General features: G+C 44.1%; 9 protein-coding genes across 9 annotated transcripts; 6 read left to right on the top strand and 3 right to left on the bottom strand.

Moving 5' to 3' along the window:
• Positions 1–397: 397 nt before the first annotated feature.
• BGW36DRAFT_466516 (uncharacterized protein) lies at positions 398–1440 on the bottom strand. Its single transcript, XM_046222345.1, has 2 exons — positions 856–1440; positions 398–800 (listed from the first exon to the last, which is right to left on the bottom strand). Exons 1-2 carry the CDS (start codon positions 1324–1326, stop codon positions 750–752), a joined length of 522 nt encoding a protein of 173 aa, XP_046066032.1. The 5' UTR covers positions 1327–1440; the 3' UTR covers positions 398–749.
• A 1432-nt stretch (positions 1441–2872) lies between these two features.
• BGW36DRAFT_308447 (proline iminopeptidase) lies at positions 2873–4034 on the top strand (the record flags this gene model as incomplete). The annotated part of the gene is made up of 4 exons (XM_046212329.1): positions 2873–2996; positions 3050–3721; positions 3783–3901; positions 3978–4034. The coding sequence occupies 4 exons, from the start codon at positions 2873–2875 to the stop codon at positions 4032–4034; spliced, it is 972 nt and encodes a 323-aa protein (XP_046066033.1).
• A 518-nt stretch (positions 4035–4552) lies between these two features.
• BGW36DRAFT_391344 (pyridoxal phosphate-dependent transferase) lies at positions 4553–5984 on the top strand. The gene has a single exon (XM_046217588.1). The coding sequence runs from the start codon at positions 4785–4787 to the stop codon at positions 5739–5741; it is 957 nt and encodes a 318-aa protein (XP_046066034.1). The 5' UTR covers positions 4553–4784; the 3' UTR covers positions 5742–5984.
• An 85-nt stretch (positions 5985–6069) lies between these two features.
• BGW36DRAFT_74689 (uncharacterized protein) lies at positions 6070–7033 on the top strand. The gene is made up of 3 exons (XM_046222555.1): positions 6070–6704; positions 6759–6824; positions 6883–7033. Exons 1-3 carry the CDS (start codon positions 6281–6283, stop codon positions 6978–6980), a joined length of 588 nt encoding a protein of 195 aa, XP_046066035.1. The 5' UTR covers positions 6070–6280; the 3' UTR covers positions 6981–7033.
• BGW36DRAFT_74698 (uncharacterized protein) lies at positions 6915–8723 on the bottom strand. Its single transcript, XM_046222556.1, has 5 exons — positions 8489–8723; positions 8263–8414; positions 7946–8199; positions 7732–7884; positions 6915–7676 (listed from the first exon to the last, which is right to left on the bottom strand). Exons 2-5 carry the CDS (start codon positions 8304–8306, stop codon positions 7087–7089), a joined length of 1041 nt encoding a protein of 346 aa, XP_046066036.1. The 5' UTR covers positions 8307–8414; positions 8489–8723; the 3' UTR covers positions 6915–7086.
• Positions 8652–10302, top strand: BGW36DRAFT_433685 (putative Dhp1-interacting protein Din1; the record flags this gene model as incomplete). The annotated part of the gene is made up of 9 exons (XM_046221305.1): positions 8652–8723; positions 8788–9039; positions 9094–9125; positions 9178–9205; positions 9263–9270; positions 9329–9432; positions 9489–9659; positions 9709–10008; positions 10064–10302. 9 exons carry the CDS (start codon positions 8652–8654, stop codon positions 10300–10302), a joined length of 1206 nt encoding a protein of 401 aa, XP_046066037.1.
• Positions 10303–10309: 7 nt separating this feature from the next.
• On the bottom strand, positions 10310–11768 carry BGW36DRAFT_308574 (putative tRNA isopentenyltransferase; the record flags this gene model as incomplete). The annotated part of the gene is made up of 2 exons (XM_046212344.1): positions 10310–11659; positions 11718–11768. 2 exons carry the CDS (start codon positions 11766–11768, stop codon positions 10310–10312), a joined length of 1401 nt encoding a protein of 466 aa, XP_046066038.1.
• A 2014-nt stretch (positions 11769–13782) lies between these two features.
• Positions 13783–14808, top strand: BGW36DRAFT_466522 (putative chlorophyll synthesis pathway protein BchC; the record flags this gene model as incomplete). Its single annotated transcript, XM_046222346.1, has 1 exon — positions 13783–14808. The coding sequence occupies one exon, from the start codon at positions 13783–13785 to the stop codon at positions 14806–14808; it is 1026 nt and encodes a 341-aa protein (XP_046066039.1).
• Positions 14809–15407: 599 nt separating this feature from the next.
• Positions 15408–16058, top strand: BGW36DRAFT_365452 (uncharacterized protein; the record flags this gene model as incomplete). The annotated part of the gene is made up of 1 exon (XM_046214654.1): positions 15408–16058. One exon carries the CDS (start codon positions 15408–15410, stop codon positions 16056–16058), a length of 651 nt encoding a protein of 216 aa, XP_046066040.1.
• Between the last annotated feature and the right edge of the window lie 320 nt (positions 16059–16378).

The following is a 16378-nucleotide window of genomic DNA, read 5'->3' on the forward strand; positions in this document are numbered from 1 at the left end:
TCTCTTCATGCTTTACCGTGCGTCTTATTTCAAACCCTTATTTTGATCGAGAAATGCTAAAAGATGTGCTCGTAGTCAGATCCACCGCCTCGATAAATTGAGATTTTGTTTAACTTGTGGTAGCAGACAACATGAGCCCAGATCTGACAGCCAATGCCTATACATTTGCATCTGCATAATGAGTTCATTGACTTGCAACGGCGATGGTCATGCCTTCCGTGCTGGGCAAACAAAATGCACGTGAGTAGGGTTCCTGCCCCCTACTATTATCCCTCTGTCTTCGACCAAAGGGTTTATTTCTATTTCTCGTGGTCACCCTCTCACAATTAAGTCATGCTCTCTATGATGATATAGAAGCCTTCGAATGCAGACACGGCCACGAACAGAATTGAATAGCTTTTTGGCATGTTGACGAACTATGTACAATAACATTACGAAATAGGTGAAATCACGTCAAGAACACCAACGCTTAAGATACATTGTATCATCCTTTTCGATTACAGGAACGCACTTCAGTCTTGTAGCCGACAAGTTGGCGGCTATTCATTTTCTCTTTTAGGACAGCGACCTCACAATCGAATCGTACTTCTTGGTATTGCTACTGAAGCCTTCTATTTCAATATGATTATATGTTGTCACAAGGCAGAACTTAAGATGAACTAAACGAACTGATGCAACTCGTATTTCAAATAGCAACCGATCTCACTACCCGGATGGAGTAGACTGCAGGTATAGGCGAATGGTGCCCACTATAGAAACATGCCAAGCAGTGCAAGAGAAAGGGACCCGGGGAAATTTATCTGCAATGTGTCTGTTAGCAACGAGCAAGCAGTCCAAACGACAACGATAACCTACCATGTCGATTTTGTTTGCGTTTGAAGACTTGGTCGGACCAGCAGCGACTGCAGTACCAGTGGCAGCTGCAGTACTAGTGCCAGAACCAGCGCTTCCAGTTGAAGCAGCACTGTGTCCATCAGCAGTAGTCGTAGCAGCAGCAGCATCGAAATTCTGAAAGCATGCACTCGAAGTAGCTTGTGCACAGCACGAGTCGATGCGGGTCATGTCCAATTTGCTACAGATCTGACACACCCCATCAACCTGTTCTTGAAAGATCTGGACGGAGGCAGTGGTCGGTAGGGTGTTCGGGTCAATGAGGCCATGGATGTAGTTCGTGCAGATTGGGAAATAAACTGATTGAGAAGAGGGACCTGAAAAGGTGGCGGTTGCAGCGCCGACGAATTGTGAGAAGTACTGGGAGTTGTCCACAGCCAGAACTAGATGGTAGGACAGGCCCGCGAGAAATACTGATAAGACACGTAAATCCATAACGCGTTGTTTGTTTGATGATTTGCAGATTTCCTTTCAGGTGGAATGATTTTGAGATATCTGACGATGATGAGGACGCGGATGGAAACGAGGATAACAATAATTTACTCCAACGTCTTTCTGCCCAGATTTATTCAGGCTCAACCTACATGGCTACAGCACCAATTCGGACTTGAAGAGGAAAGGATTACGGACTAATTTCCACTTACCGTGATAGGGCCTAGGATCGATTAATATTACCAGTAAAGGCAAGCGTCTAAAGAGGCGTTCTCTGTAAGCGCCGAGAAGAAAGTTTAACCCAGAATCTCGGGCGAATAGCATCTATTTTCGCTTCAGTATTCCACAACAGTCTCGGAGCCCTGGAGAGAGGCTGAACTAATGCAGGGGTTGACTAGAGAGGGCCCCAAAATAGAGCGAGGAACTACTATACATCTACCTACTAACTAAGCTACATTGCAATTACCATAATAAAACAAGATGATAACCTCCAATGGACACTATTCCTACAATAGATAGGCCTAGAAAAATTGTCCAAGGCTCCTAGGTCTTATTAACCCTTGATGGCATTGTTCTGACAAAGATAATAATTAAGCGAGCATATTGATCCCCTAACATGCCATGCGCGCGGGTTACACAGGACGGAAGATCAGCCTCAGAATCCCATATACACCTTTTTTACTATTTGTATAAATCAATCGATAAATTATACCAGCGTCATATCACAAAATTTTTGATTATACAGCACCTGGACATTTGTTTGAATATATGACTGTTGGTGCAAGGAATTTTCAGTGTAATTTTAAAGTGCTCCTAGGGTCAATTTAGCATAGAAGTCTGAAAGTTCGATTATCTAGTCAGCTAGTCCATTTATATACAAATTACCGACAATCTCAGCCTGTGATAGATACTCCATAAATTATCTAGTAATCGTCATGTATGTCTAAGGCAGCAGATTGGCATGGTCAATCTGACCGGCCTGAGGCCTGACTATCGACCCAAGTGATTTCGGCCGAGTTGATATTTCAACTCCGCTGAACATTACTATGGAAAATTCTTATGAAGGATTAAATTAGGGGGTTTCTTTCTCACCTTTATTTTTTTTTCCCTACGACATTGAATTGCCAAAGACTCAGAGCGGGAGGGGATTGATTACCAGGCTGAATTATTTAGCCTTGTATTCAAATGTTACCTGCTTATCCTCTTTTCCTTTTCTTAACAATGGATACCAAACTACGTGTTTAGATTTTAGGCTGCAAATTATCTCGCTTGACGGTTTACTTTGGAAAGTGTACATAAATTGCTGCTTCTCACTTTCGTTCTGTATAGCAGCTGACCAATTAAAACAGTTAGCATCGGAGTTCCTACTCCGAAAGCCGGATTCAATTATGCACACCAAACAACTAACCTATATATTTCTACTAATGAAAGATATGTCATGAATTTTTTATTTTTACCATCCAAACTGTCTTCTTAAGAATCAAGTACTCACCTCTGCTTGACCCTTCAACTCTATTCCTCATTCCTCTTGTCTATGCCACCTCTGAAGATGGCTTCAGTTGACATCAAATCACCATACGCTCACTCTTCTTCATTTGATGAAGGATTCCTACAAGTGAGTACTATCCACAGGCTCCACTATGAGCAATATGGTAAGACGGATGGGAAACCAGGTGTGCATTTCTTCATGGCCTACATTCTGAAAACATTGTTTAACATAGTCTAGTAATTTTCCTGCACGGTGGCCCCGGAGGAAGCACTTCTCTGTCCAACACACTGTATTTCAACCCCGATATCTACCGTGTTGTTCTCTTTGATCAAAGAGGTGCCGGTAAATCCACTCCTTCTGCCGAAATCAAAGAGAATACAACAGACCATCTCATTAACGACATCGAGACTCTTCGTATTCATCTCAAGATATCCAAATGGCATCTCGTATTTGGAGGGTCCTGGGGCTCTGCTCTTGCCTTGCTCTACGCCCAAAATCACCCGGAAATGGTTGGATCTCTCATTCTCCGTGGAATTCTGGCATGTCGTAAGATAGAACGCGAATGGTCACGAGGCGATTCTGGCGCAGCGCGGATCTATCCAGAGGAGTACCATAAATTTCTCAGTTTTTTACCAGAATCTGAGAGACAGGATCCTTTCAAAGGTTATTACAAGTATCTGCTTTCGGATGACAAAAGCACGAGACTTGCTGCAGCCAAGGAATGGAATCGATGGGATATGACTATTGGTTCTCTGACAACTGACGAGCATACATTCGAGAAGCTGAATGATGAAAAATGGTTGCTTTCGCATGCGCTTCTGGAAGCTCATTATTTCTCACATGCGGCATGGCTGACAGACGAACAGATTCTGTTTAAACAGAATGTGGACAAAATCAGACATATACCCAGTAAGAGCATTGCGACATGGCTTTGATCAATCGTGGTATTGTATATCTAACATATTGATAGCAACCCTAGTTCAAGGACGTTATGATATAATCTGTGCACCGCAGACGGCTTGGGAACTACATAATGCATGGCCTGAGTCAAGATTGATTTGGATTGCAGATGCAGGACATAGTGCAAAGGTGAGTCGGCACAAGTATATTTTGGTTATTTCTTAAAGTGTGTTTATCAGCTATTATCTAACTATTATTTGTGAAGGAACCGGGTACGCAGAGTAAATTGATTGAGGTTTGTGACGAGTACGCGAACCTATGAGATTCTATGGAGCAACCAAGTTCTTGGTGGGAGTAATTGAAATATAACTTTTGAAGACCGCCAAATATTCATTAGTCTAGTAACCAGGAATATAAATTGATATTAAATATTATTGAACTTTTGTGTATTTGGGCAATGCAGCAATGGTAGGGACTAGGCTTATATCCATTGAATACGCATATCTATCCGTAAGAAAATTACCCTTATTAATTCGATCTCGATCATAAATACCTGTATAGATCCTCTCATATCTGCTCCGTGCTATGCAACAACGTATGTGAAATTTCTCACGCTACGGACTTCTCGGAATATAAACTCCGCTACTAGAGGAATCGGAATTGACGTCTCACCAATAACAAACGATGTGTTGGTCGTCACTATCACTAGATATTCTTCTTGTAAATTGTGACCAATTTTATAAAAGTTTTTACTGGCTGTTTGTCAAATCGGTGTAGATACAACATCAAGTCAGACTGCATAAAGGCAGGGATCTTTCTACAACCTTGCACCAAGCATACTAGCAGGAATACTGACTTCATTAAATATCTAGAAAAAATGTCAAAAATGGGACCTATTACTAGTGAAGACACGTCAAATAATAGCCACGACCAACAAAATACATGGCTGCATCCTAATACTGCAGCATTTGATTTCCGTGGTATAATTGGAACAATCCCTTTCCTTTTCTATAAATGCTAAGACGCAATTGACGAGCTTTTAGGGGATGTTAGAACAAGACCGACCGCAGAAATGCTGCAGGCACTGTCCCGTGCCAGCCTCGAGGATGACGTCTCAGGCACTGATACAACTACAAACGAACTTCAAACATTCATAGCCCAGCTAACTGGCAAGCCCGCTGGCCTATTTGTTTTATCTGGAACCATGGGCAACATTGTCTCTCTTCGCAGTCTTCTCTCTCAGCCACCGTATGCGGTCCTCTGCGACTCCCGCGCCCATATTCTGAACAGTGAATCGGGAGGAGCATTTGTGTTTACCGGAGCTATCCCTCAAGCAGTGCAGGCCACAAATGGGAAATATCTTACCTTGGAAGACATTATACCACACATCAAAATTGACGATGGTAAACAGATACACTCGGCTGCTACGCGAGTAATATCTCTCGAGAATACACTGAATGGCATGGTAATGCCGTTGCAAGAAACCCGGCGAATCTGTGAGTACGCGCATAAACATAGTATATTAGTTCATTTGGATGGGGCCCGGCTCTGGGAAGCGGTTACATCGGGAGAAGCAGGGGGTTTGTTGTCCGAGTATGGAGCGTTGTTTGATACCATCACGCTGTGCTTCGCCAAGGGTTTGGGAGCATCCGCCGGCGCTGTCATTGTTGGAAATGAAGATGTCATCCGTCGTGCACGCTGGATTAAGCAGAGTATTGGAGGGGGTATACGGCAACCCGGCCCCTTATGTGGTGCAGCGCGTGTGGCTGTGGAAAGGACATTCTGCGGGGGTCTCCTTAGGAGAACGCATGAAGTCGCGAGAGATATTGCCACATTCTGGCAAGAGAGTGGCGGGAAGCTGAGATATCCGACGGAGACGAATATGATTTGGCTGGACTTTGAAGGGTTGTCATTTTCTTTACAGGACCTTGTTGACGAGGCAGCTAAGAGGGGAGTTTTGGTTTCAAGGCCCAGGCTGGTTGTGCATTATCGTGAGTTTTTCTTTCTGTTAACAGTCCATTTAAGTTGAGGAGATGTTTTGCTGATCAAATGCAGAGATATGTGACGAGGCAGTTGAGCATCTGAAGGAAGTGTTGAAAGCGTTATTCAAGAACCAACGCCAGGGGGAAAGATTGACTAGCGGTATTTTTTTCTTTTGATTGTTGTGTTGTAGATAGGCATTCCAATGTGATAGACCGTCTTTAAAACATTAAAAACAAGTAGTCGTGATGGAGAAGCCAAGCATAGTGTTTATTGATGTTTTTAGTGTTTGTTGATGTGCGGAGAACATGAGGGCCGAGGCGGTGCGGGGAACAGAACAAGCTACTGACCGCGTCGACTTTCCGTCGTTGATCATTATTTATTCCTCTCCTATATTCATCCTCGTCTCCATTTATATTCAATATTGATCGCAGGCTCGCCCGATCACTCTACTGCACCAATAAATACACTCAGGATCCTAATATTCAGCCTGCAATACGTCTTATGAGCATTGCATGGCAATTGCATTCACAAGAGGACAGAAACGACAAATCAACCCCATACGAGAGTGATAAATAATCTCTCACCATGCCTCCGACGCGTCGAAATTTATTTCAGGGTCATCTTAACCGTCGACCTCCATCTGCAACAGCTTCAGCGTCAACTTCGACCTCAGTATCCTCAAACAACAGCCACCAAGCTTCAGCACTGGGCCCAAACAATCATATACCCGACAACCCCAAAGTTACAATCTCAAATACGACCTCATCGAGCGCCAGCTCTGCACTCATACCCGCGCCCTCAGACACTGGCAGCGACATTATCGCAAGAGATAAGAATGGGAATTTCCAGTTAGACATTCCGGTCTTACCGCCCGTTTTGCTGGATGAAGAAGCAGACGAAGAAGCTATGGAGGGGATTGAGGAAGGTCGGCCTAGTGGTGGTTCTGGAAGTTCAGTCGCAAACGGCGGCTCAACGGTTGATTCAGAGCTTGTTGGTCGGGATAAAGATAGTAAGCAATGGAGCTGTTACGTTGGGAGGTACAGCTAACACATGGGTTTGTTAGAACTTGAAGCGAATCTTGTCGAATTGATGCAGCGGAATCGTAATAGACACTTGAATAGTGAGCCAGGTGGGTTGTCTCATTTTCTCCTCGACAAGTTTCTGGTTGCAAACTCATTGGTTTTTAGAAATTCTCAATCTGATCCAGCAAAGTTTGCGCAATAGAGTCGCTGCGCTAGATGAAGATAATTGGATGTTTGAAATTGAGGACGAATCACCTGTCTGAGTCGACCACAAAGTGGAATAAAATACCTAACGAGTAATATGAAGACAGCTATGCAGGATCTCTCATTGTGCGCTATTCTATGAAACTGGCAATATACATTCAGACACTAGTCCAGCTCGGCGCTGGACGGAGCCGCTTCGACTCGTTTGGAGGATGCTCGGCTTGAAGCCCCAGGTTTCTGATTTCCAGTGTTCTGCCCGCCTCCGAAGAACATGTTGCCCATCATGTCCAAAAGCGGGTTACCCTGCCTAGGTACCTTGATGTTGAAGTACATCTCCCCAATTCGCGCCAACGCGTCGTCCCAGGTTGCAATTTCCTGAATATGGGGAGCATAATGTCTTGTCAGGTCACGGAATAGGTCCGCGCTTCCACGCTGTACAGCAATCAAGAGCAAGCTCAGGAAGTTGAGCAGCGGCAGAGATGGGTAGATGTGAACATCGGCGCTCGCACTGCTGACTTGTTGCGATACAAGAGACGGGTTTAAGCTAGAAAGGCGTGATTTGAAAATGATGAGGGCTTTGTTGGCACTACGAAGATTGCCAATGAGAAGGAAAGGGAGAACTGCCCTGGAGGCATAAAGAGCTGCTGTGTGTGGCTCGTCGCCTGTATACCACTCAAATTCCAGCTTCGCCAGAGTTTCTGCCGAATCTGTGGTCCCGATGATAAGATGCTTTTCTGCTTCATACGGTTCGTTTTCTAGAAGAGGTGAAATTTGTTAGAAATTATTCGTATATGGAAACTTCTGCCATACCCTCAGCGTAAACAGACCCGACGGCATGGTGGAGCTCCGGATCGCCTCGCTCCAAAGGTCCAAACTTTGAACTCCAATTTATAATTTCATTGATATATCTCTTTCGTGACGGTTCGTCAGAAGGAAACTCGCGCAACAATTCAATGAGGCGTTCTATAAAAGACGGAAACTGTCAGACTCCTCACAATGAAGATAACCTTTTAATCAGACGTACTCTTGCGTGCTCTTGATGAGGCGTCTTCTTCTGTGCCAATCTCCCACTCAGCCTTGGTGTATACCTCGCTGACCAGCATAATAGCCAGATCTCCACCACTGGCCGAAGCGCCTTGCTGGGACCCAGCTCTGAGCAGAGCTGTCGCGCCACCCGTCAATATCTCAGCCGCAGCGTCATAATTCGACTTTCCCAAATACCGCGCAGCGATCACACGTAGGTGTTGGTGAGCTTCGTAGAAGGACCCGGCGGCGATTCTATCAGCAGAGTACTGTTAGTCGTCTTCACGGTCAGAAAGGCGAGGCATTGCCATCTCGTACTTTTCTTGCTGGCGAGCAATCGTCTTCGCAATGTTGGATGTCATGATGAGCTCCTGATGCCACTGTCAAGGCAGATGATGCTGGCACTGAAGGAATTGGTTTTTGTTCTTGGTGTTGACAGTCGAACTGTTATTCTGGCGGGGCAGCCGCAGCTGTTCCTACTTTCATGCTTAAGCCGTGCGGAGTGCCGCCGTGACCAATCAGCGGCTTCTGGGGAGCTTCTTGCCTGTTGCGATCCAGCGAGGCTCTTATTCTTTTTTCCCCTTCGATTGTTCCTTGCACGTCGACAACGACCACGGACGAAAACTTCTGCGCTGATGTAGGCACACAAGAGGTTGCTTTGCTGTTTGATTTTCTTTCCGACGAGGCATGCCCCTACGTGACGCAGGATGAATTCGCACGCCTTCCATGTCCAACCGCTCCATCGCTTCAATGGCTCCACGGCCATTCGGCGCCCTAGAGTGAGTTTTGAGCTCTGCAAGTCCTTTTGCATTGAGACCTAACACTTATACAATAAATCTGCAGGAAATCGCCTGTTTCTCTTACGATGAAGAGCATAATCTTCGGCTCGACGATTCATCCATGAAATACTACTATCCACCGCAACCGGCGCAAATGCCTGCCGACCTGAATGAGGGCTTCGAGTCATTTCAAAAGCTCAATGACGCCAAAGATGAACATTTAGATGCCCTTTTAGATACGATTGCTGCATTTGAGGAAAATACAGGCTCAAAATGCGAGGCCGATATTATCACCTGGCGAGGGATGATGACAAAGGTGCGCGGCAACCCTTCAAGGTGGAGATTGAAGACGAGTTGTTAACAGCAATAGATAATGACAGCTCCTTTTGATATGTTGAATGGGTGTGTTGTGCTCTGGTCTAGGTTGGCACTCTCTTTGCTTACAAAGCACTAGGTTCGAAATGAACGCGACTTATTTTCAGGTAAGAGCCCTTTAACTCTGATGAAATGGACAGATTCTCACTCGATATCTCATTTAGGGATCAATGTACGAACACTATAGTCCAACAATACAACAGAGAATCACAGCTCACTCTTGATGGTAGATTCATCGAAGAGAACAATACGTACAAAAACAAGCAGAAGGAAATACAAAGGAATCAGCGGCCGTTGCCCGGGATGCCTTCGCAAGATGTGATGGCATATTGGGGTACATATACACCATGATTTTTCTATACGAGTGAAGAATAACCTTATCCTATGCAGGATACAAATTTGAAACCCTTTCTGTCATCTCGGATACTTGGGGCGCCACATCTCGAGATAAGATCGAAGGCCGAGTCCACGAAGTCGTTAACAACAAAGCACAATATTGCTCCGTTGTCCGAACCGGCATTGGAAAGACAAAGCTCGTGATTGGTGGTGAGGTTGATGCTAGTGAGTCCACTAATCTCTCATTCAAAGATAGTCCTAATCCTCCCTTTAGTTTGGGATAGCAAACCTATTCGCAAAGAAGACCCCATCAACTGGGTTGAGTTAAAGACAACTTCAGAGCTGTTCAATGATAAAGAGAAGATGAAGTTTGAGAGGAAACTGCTCAAATTTTGGGCTCAGTCTTTCCTCCTTGGGGTTCCGAAAATTATCGTAGGCTTTCGTGACAAAGCAGGAATTCTTCTGCGGCTAGAAGAACTTGAGACACATACCATACCTGGAAAGGTCAAGAGAGATGGTAAAGGAAGCTGGGATGGTAATGTCTGCATCAACTTTACAGCAGCATTTCTCGAATGTAAGGGATTTAATCAATTGACTATGAAGGCGGCTTTATCTAACTCTGATGCTAGGGCTCAAGTCAGTTGTGAATACAGACGGGATTTGGCGAATTCGAAAACGGGATAAATCGCCCGTAATAGAGGTATATAAGCTAGAGGAAAGCGGTCACGGCGACATACTTTCGTCCAAATTTACCACGTGGAGAACGAGGGGGAAATCTTCTGCCAACGATGCCGATTTAGCACATCAGATTGATTGCAATCCGGGGTGGACTCCTAGCGTGGTCAACGAGAAGGTGTCGATCGGTTAAACGGTTCTCAATTTCCATCAGTTGAGACCTTGTCTACAGTGCCTTCAGCCATTTCTCGATTACGCAAATATTCTTGGCGCTTCGCTCTTTTAGCAGCACTTTTCATTACACGTCGATGTGCAGAACCTCGAACATGAATATCCCATTGTTCTTCGCCCATCATCGTTTTGTGGCATACCTCGCATGTCATCTGCTTCGAGAAAGTTGCAGGTTGGTTTTGCTTTTCATGCGATTTCTTGGCATCTTCGAGAGTCATTCGAGCTAGCTCCGAGAGCGACTCAGGTTCTGGAATTTCACTGTTTCCCAAGAATCCTTGCGCAACGCGTTCTGCTGGTTCCCTTATACACCGGTCCCAGGCATCCGGGTCTGTGGCATCAAGAACATATAACCGGTCTGTCGCGCTCAAGCTTGCAAGCGCCGTCCATATTTTGGTCCGAATCCATCGTGTCTGTCTGGAGGAATACTGTCTGGTAGAAGTCTTTACCGACTCTACACAAGTTTGCTTCAGCGCTTCTATTTGTCCTTCGCTAGAACCACCTGCACGCAAAGCTTTGAAGTAAGGCTCTAGCTCTTTAAGTCCAATAGAAACCCAAATTCCACGGGTTTCGTCTAATTGAGTATCTTGCGACTCCTTGTACTCGAACAACGACCGGGCCTCTGCAACCAGACCCTGCTCTATCATTTTTTCCACCCGAGTATCTAGTCTCTTGTAAAGCGTCTCTCTTTCTGCGTGCATCCAAAAAACCAGTGTTTCGTATCTCAACTGACCTGTTGTTTCGCCTTCGACATTGTTGATAGCTGCTTGGCGTTGCCGCTGCTGCTCCGCATAGATTTCGGATGCAGGTCGTCCAGTCTTCAAATATATCTCCAATGACCTTCGAATTTTTCGTACTTCTTTAATATGCCAACGGTCGGCCATGATAGGATCAACTTCCCGAAGTTTATCAAGCATAGTCTCGACAGGCGCATCGAGAATGGGCCAGTCTTTCGACTCGGATTGGCCTTCCTGACGAACATTGTAATCTTCATCCGGCGCCTGCTTAGAATCCTCCTTTCCACTGTCAACCAGACCATCATTGAACAGAACAGACTGTACATAGTAAGACGTTCCTCCAACGAGGATTGGAATTTTTCCGCGAGAGTGTATATCTTGTATGACTCGAAGACATTCGTCCCTGAATGTGCCGATGCGCCATGTCTCCTCTTCTAGACCAATAAAATCAATTAAATGGTGCTTTATATCTTCTCTCTCTTCTTCTGGAATTTTGTTTGTAATTATAGGTAGGCCACGGTACAGCTGCATCGCATCGCCATTGATTATTTCGCCGTTGAAACGTTTGGCCAAGTCTACTGCAAGCTTTAACAGTTTAGCTTCTGTTCTAAGACGCTTCAAAATAAATAAGTGCTTTCCATACCTTGGACTTTCCAGTCCCTGTGGCTCCGACGACGGTTATGAGAGGGTTCATGATCGTAAATCGCGGTTGGATGAAATGTCGAAGAAAGCCGAGCATATTAAGAGACCTTTCTCTAAATCCATGATTTTTAGTTGTCGGCTGAATAGGAGCTCCCTAATGGCCTGGTATCACCGCATCGTGTTTTTGAAACCACCATATCAAGTGGCTGGCTGTGTGGCGGAAGCAAGAACAAAAGACGCGAAAAAATCTGGGGAAGTCATTTTCTCATCCGGGCCACTATGACGATGGACATGTATATCTTGTATATCCAAACTTGATTTTTTTCGGCTATTTTATTGTTATAAATTATTTATATAAATGTTACAACATTATATATTATTAGATTGTATTTCGGATATAAAAAATTAAAATTACTTTAATATTTAAATAATTGAATGAGTAGTAGGTGTGCGGAGGTCAAAATAAAAATCTGGAATAACAGTCGGACCGCGCAGATAACCCTAGATAAAACAGATCAACCCATCTAATACTCATCACAAACCTACAATCCAAATAGTAAACAGCCCGAATAATCGTGTACAACACATTTTGAGTCTCAGAAACACAGAGCTCCGTGATTTGTCTACTGAGGGCGGATACTGGTGCTTTGCCTCGCGTTCAAGGAACACTGCCCCCAACAGACAGAAAATGGCCGGCTACAACTGTTGTTATTCGTTTTGAATTTTGCTTCTTTTTGCCTAGTACTAAAGGCAAAGAAGAAGTAAAATAAAATGGGCCATTTAACCCATTGATACCCTTGCACCCGTGAACCAATGAATAAGAAGCAATTTCGGAGGAAATTGTTGCCAGCATAAGGCAACATCAATCTATGAAACCGGTGAGGTACCAATTTCACAAAACCGAATCCTCACTTCTGTCATTGATCCACCGTCCAGGGAAAGCTAGTACATGAGACTTGTAGTTAGTATACAGGGCAATTCGCCGTGAAAAGTAAAACGATCCTTAATTGTAGGCACATGCCCCACGACCTGTTAGATTCTACATTTTATCCTCAATTAAAGGAGTAGGAAGTAGGTAGGTGGTTTTCAGTCTAGAGGAGAAATCTAAGACAATCTACCAGACTAACTAGACTCCTATACCCAGTACATATAAAACGAATTATCTGATGGCTAGTTACTCCATGTTAATAACTCGACAGGCCCCGTCCACTCAATGCGGTACTATTATTGGTTCCTAAATTTCATGTAGACAGTCAGGTGATAAGCCAGCTCATTCGATCATACCTCACGGCTCTGAACAGAGCAATGTTGACTCCAGACATGGTGGTCAAGTTGAATTCCAACAATGTAATCTTTGAATCTCGAATCAAATAATGACGCAAGAAATACATTTCATCAAATATGGGTTCAATTAAAGTTTTTAATCCGATCTACGTTAACAATCATTCAGCTATGTACTTAGGTTTGTCGATTCAAACGTTACATTGTGCAGTGTAATTGCGAGATCCATTAGAGCAGCAACCTGATGCAGTACTGTTTTGCCTCGTTGTTACGGCCCATCTTTGATTCAGTTTGCATAAATTTGGACAGTTTTATATGACGCACTGGGAGGGTTGTAATGAGCCTACCCTAGATGCATTTAATATTATCAAGCACGATGAGGTGACATTATCACTACTCTAGAAGAACTTAAGTACCGTAGCATTTGTCTACGTGGGCCTAGGCCTTTAGCATTTAGGCTCTGCGTGACAACAACACATATTATTAATTGCACAAAGTAGTTTGACGTGTTTTTCCCTTCCCCGCTTCCATCTAAACCAACATATCGCTCGCAGCCCTGTTCGTTAGATTCTGTGCTTGTCAAACCCTTGTCGATAGCCCTCACTGTTACATTCAATGTCGCGCCGAATGTCTCTCAGTAACTTTGGCTGGATTGGTAGCAGCCGGTACATTAGGCACTTATCTTTTGGTATCCGCCCTTTTCTAGGACCTATATAACAAAGACTTTTCGTTTTGCCAGACCTCGAACTACGACAGCATTGATTGCATTATCCGGCATCTCCAACATGAAGTCTCAAAATATAATTTTTCCAAGCCAAGGCAAGGTTCATGTCGAGCTCCAAGATGTACCTCCCCCTCAGGATCGCGAGATCCTCTGCAAAGCAAACGTGTCTTTGGTCAGCATAGGCACTGAAACACATTGCTTGCGCGGTATCTATGATCCAGGTACATACTGGGAAGAATATATCCAATACCCCTTCGCCCCAGGCTACAGTATGGCTGCTGTTGTTGTTCAACTAGGTCCTGGAGTCACGAAATTTAAGGTTGGGGACCGTGTTACGACATGGGCACCTCACGCTCAGTATTTTATCGCAAACCAAGATCATTTGGTTATTGTGCCAGAGGGAATCGAGGATGAGGAGGCAATATGGGCAACGCTGGCAAGAACAACGCAACTAGGCGTGAGGCGGGCAGAGCTGGCCATGGGCGAGAGCGCATGTGTGGTGGGATTGGGAATTCTAGGTCAGCTTGTCACTCAATATCTCGCACTTTGTGGAGTAAGGCATTTGATCGTCATCGATACATCACAATCTCGGCTTGATCTAGCTATAAAATACGGAGCAACACACGCCATCTGTTTGCCGGCTGAGGATGCGATTGCAGAGGTTGAAAAAACCACTGATGGGAAAATGGTAGACGTTGTGTTTGATATCACAGGCTTTCCATCGGTTCTGGCCAGTGCATCGAAGTTCTTGAGAAAATTGGGCAGACTAGTTCTCCTAGGTGACAGTCCCACACCTTCTAAACAAAGTCTCGGACCAAGAATTGTTGGAAATTCCATTTCGATTTTAGGTATTCATGGGTTCATGTTCCCTGAAACGGAAACCCCATTCAACATGTGGACCGCCGAGAACATGACCAGCTTATTCTTCGACTACGTGCAAAGGAAAAGGATGAACGTCAAGGGGTTGTTGACCCACCGTTGCTCGCCGTTGGATGCAGATGAAGTTTACAATTCTTTGGCGAAGAAGGGTGATGCTGTGCTAGGAATCGCTCTAGACTGGGAAAAGCTGAAAAACACTGAGGCTTAGATGAAGTCTCGTTATTTCTGAAACGTTCACCAGCAGTGTTTGTGATATTTCTAACAGAGAACGATACTATTCCCGTGCTGGTAGGATTGTATGGCAATTCATCAATTGACCTTGATTAAATCATATAAGATTATTTGTAAAATATAATATATTAAAAATTAATTCAAAGTTTTGAAGAGAATATAATAAATATATTAAGCTTGACATAAAAGGCTAACTATGAAATAATAATTTAAGAATAAAAATTAATTTATATATTAATTTACCAATAAAGGCAATCTATTTTATAGCAGAAGCAGCCGAACTATGCCCCCATAGTATTGTATTATCTCTATCTAGGGTCTATTATGGTTTCCGATGATGCTAGAGTCCGATAATTCCAACTTGGATTTTACAACAGGCAACAATGTGTCTTAGTCATAGTCGTTATAAAACTTGACAATGACAAGTCTAAGATACTTATAGGCAACTACGATCCAAAGTGCAGCCTGAATCAACAGTTGATTAAGCCTGCGCACCTAAACACATAACTCACTCGTCCTTCTACTGCCTCCTCGGCTGTTTCTCATACTTCGTCACTGCAAAAGAACAAAGGAAAGATGTTCGAGGAAATTCTTGACTTTTGTAAACTTTACCCCTTAGCAAGAGCTGTACGCGCAGTCAATAAAGCTTTCTGTTTGGAATACCTTTGGAAGCAGGATTATGAAAAGGAAGAACAAAATGGATTTGCAATAATGCAACGCGAGAAGCGTCTAACAGATGAAAGGGCAGCGATTCTGAAGACAAAGCTGCATGGCTGTTGGGGTGACGACGAACTGTGGCACGCTAAATACTCCCAGGAACTTTACAGTGTCGATGAGGCATTGCTTCAAACGCGAAATTTGTATCAAGCTCACAAGCAAAAGATGCATCAACTATTGCTGAGCAAAACAAGCCATGCCTATTATAGGGACGTATTGATGGCTCGTAAGGTCCAGTATGCTTTTATCCTAGGACATGATAAGCCATACAGTTGGCGGAAAACGAGAGACGCTTGTGCTCGGAGCAGGGGTTGCTGTGGTAGAGAGTGTGGGTGTTGTGAGAAGCCTTTGAAGGATTACTATATTCTGTCTGGTTATCTTTCGAAAGAAAGAACAAAGATTGAACTGTACGGGCATTGCACTGCTGAATGTGGTTGTTGTATTAAATATACTGGTGGTTATACGCCACATCCGCTGTTCAAGGATTCAGAAGATAGTCGGGAGAAGTGAAGCAAGTCACAGTATAGAATGAATACAATTTCTCAAGTCTTTTTTCTCTCTAATATTTCCGAAATAGATTGATCCAAGCGGAACACTTTGTGCAAACGCATTGCCAAACCAAAAGCAGCTCATTCCCTTGGAGAAGCTCTATGTAATCACCTCGGTCTTGATCTTCGGGCCAACGACATTTGTCAACATCGTTGCCTCTGGTACCTACCGTAAACCCTGGCTTCACAACTCCATCTGGGAACTGTAAGACCGACTTTATGGTGGGGTATGAAATGTTAAGATGAGAAGGGGACGTATCTCAGAATGAGAGTCATCGAACA

Source organism: Talaromyces proteolyticus, assembly GCF_021365285.1.
Source record: "Talaromyces proteolyticus strain PMI_201 chromosome Unknown BGW36scaffold_15, whole genome shotgun sequence".
Taxonomy (NCBI): Eukaryota; Fungi; Ascomycota; class Eurotiomycetes; order Eurotiales; family Trichocomaceae; genus Talaromyces; species Talaromyces proteolyticus.

Coding starts and splice junctions, on each gene's coding strand:
- BGW36DRAFT_466516 (XM_046222345.1), bottom strand. CDS start 1,326: ATGGATTTACGTGTCTTATCAGTATTTCTCGCGGGCCTGTCCTACCAT. Junction 801..855: donor ACGCAAACAAAATCGACATG/GTAGGTTATCGT, acceptor GACACATTGCAG/ATAAATTTCCCCGGGTCCCT.
- BGW36DRAFT_391344 (XM_046217588.1), top strand. CDS start 4,785: ATGCTGCAGGCACTGTCCCGTGCCAGCCTCGAGGATGACGTCTCAGGC.
- BGW36DRAFT_74689 (XM_046222555.1), top strand. CDS start 6,281: ATGCCTCCGACGCGTCGAAATTTATTTCAGGGTCATCTTAACCGTCGA. Junction 6,705..6,758: donor TGTTGGTCGGGATAAAGATA/GTAAGCAATGGA, acceptor TGGGTTTGTTAG/AACTTGAAGCGAATCTTGTC. Junction 6,825..6,882: donor ACACTTGAATAGTGAGCCAG/GTGGGTTGTCTC, acceptor ATTGGTTTTTAG/AAATTCTCAATCTGATCCAG.
- BGW36DRAFT_74698 (XM_046222556.1), bottom strand. CDS start 8,306: ATGACATCCAACATTGCGAAGACGATTGCTCGCCAGCAAGAAAA. Junction 8,200..8,262: donor ATTGCTCGCCAGCAAGAAAA/GTACGAGATGGC, acceptor CTCTGCTGATAG/AATCGCCGCCGGGTCCTTCT. Junction 7,677..7,731: donor CGGGTCTGTTTACGCTGAGG/GTATGGCAGAAG, acceptor CACCTCTTCTAG/AAAACGAACCGTATGAAGCA.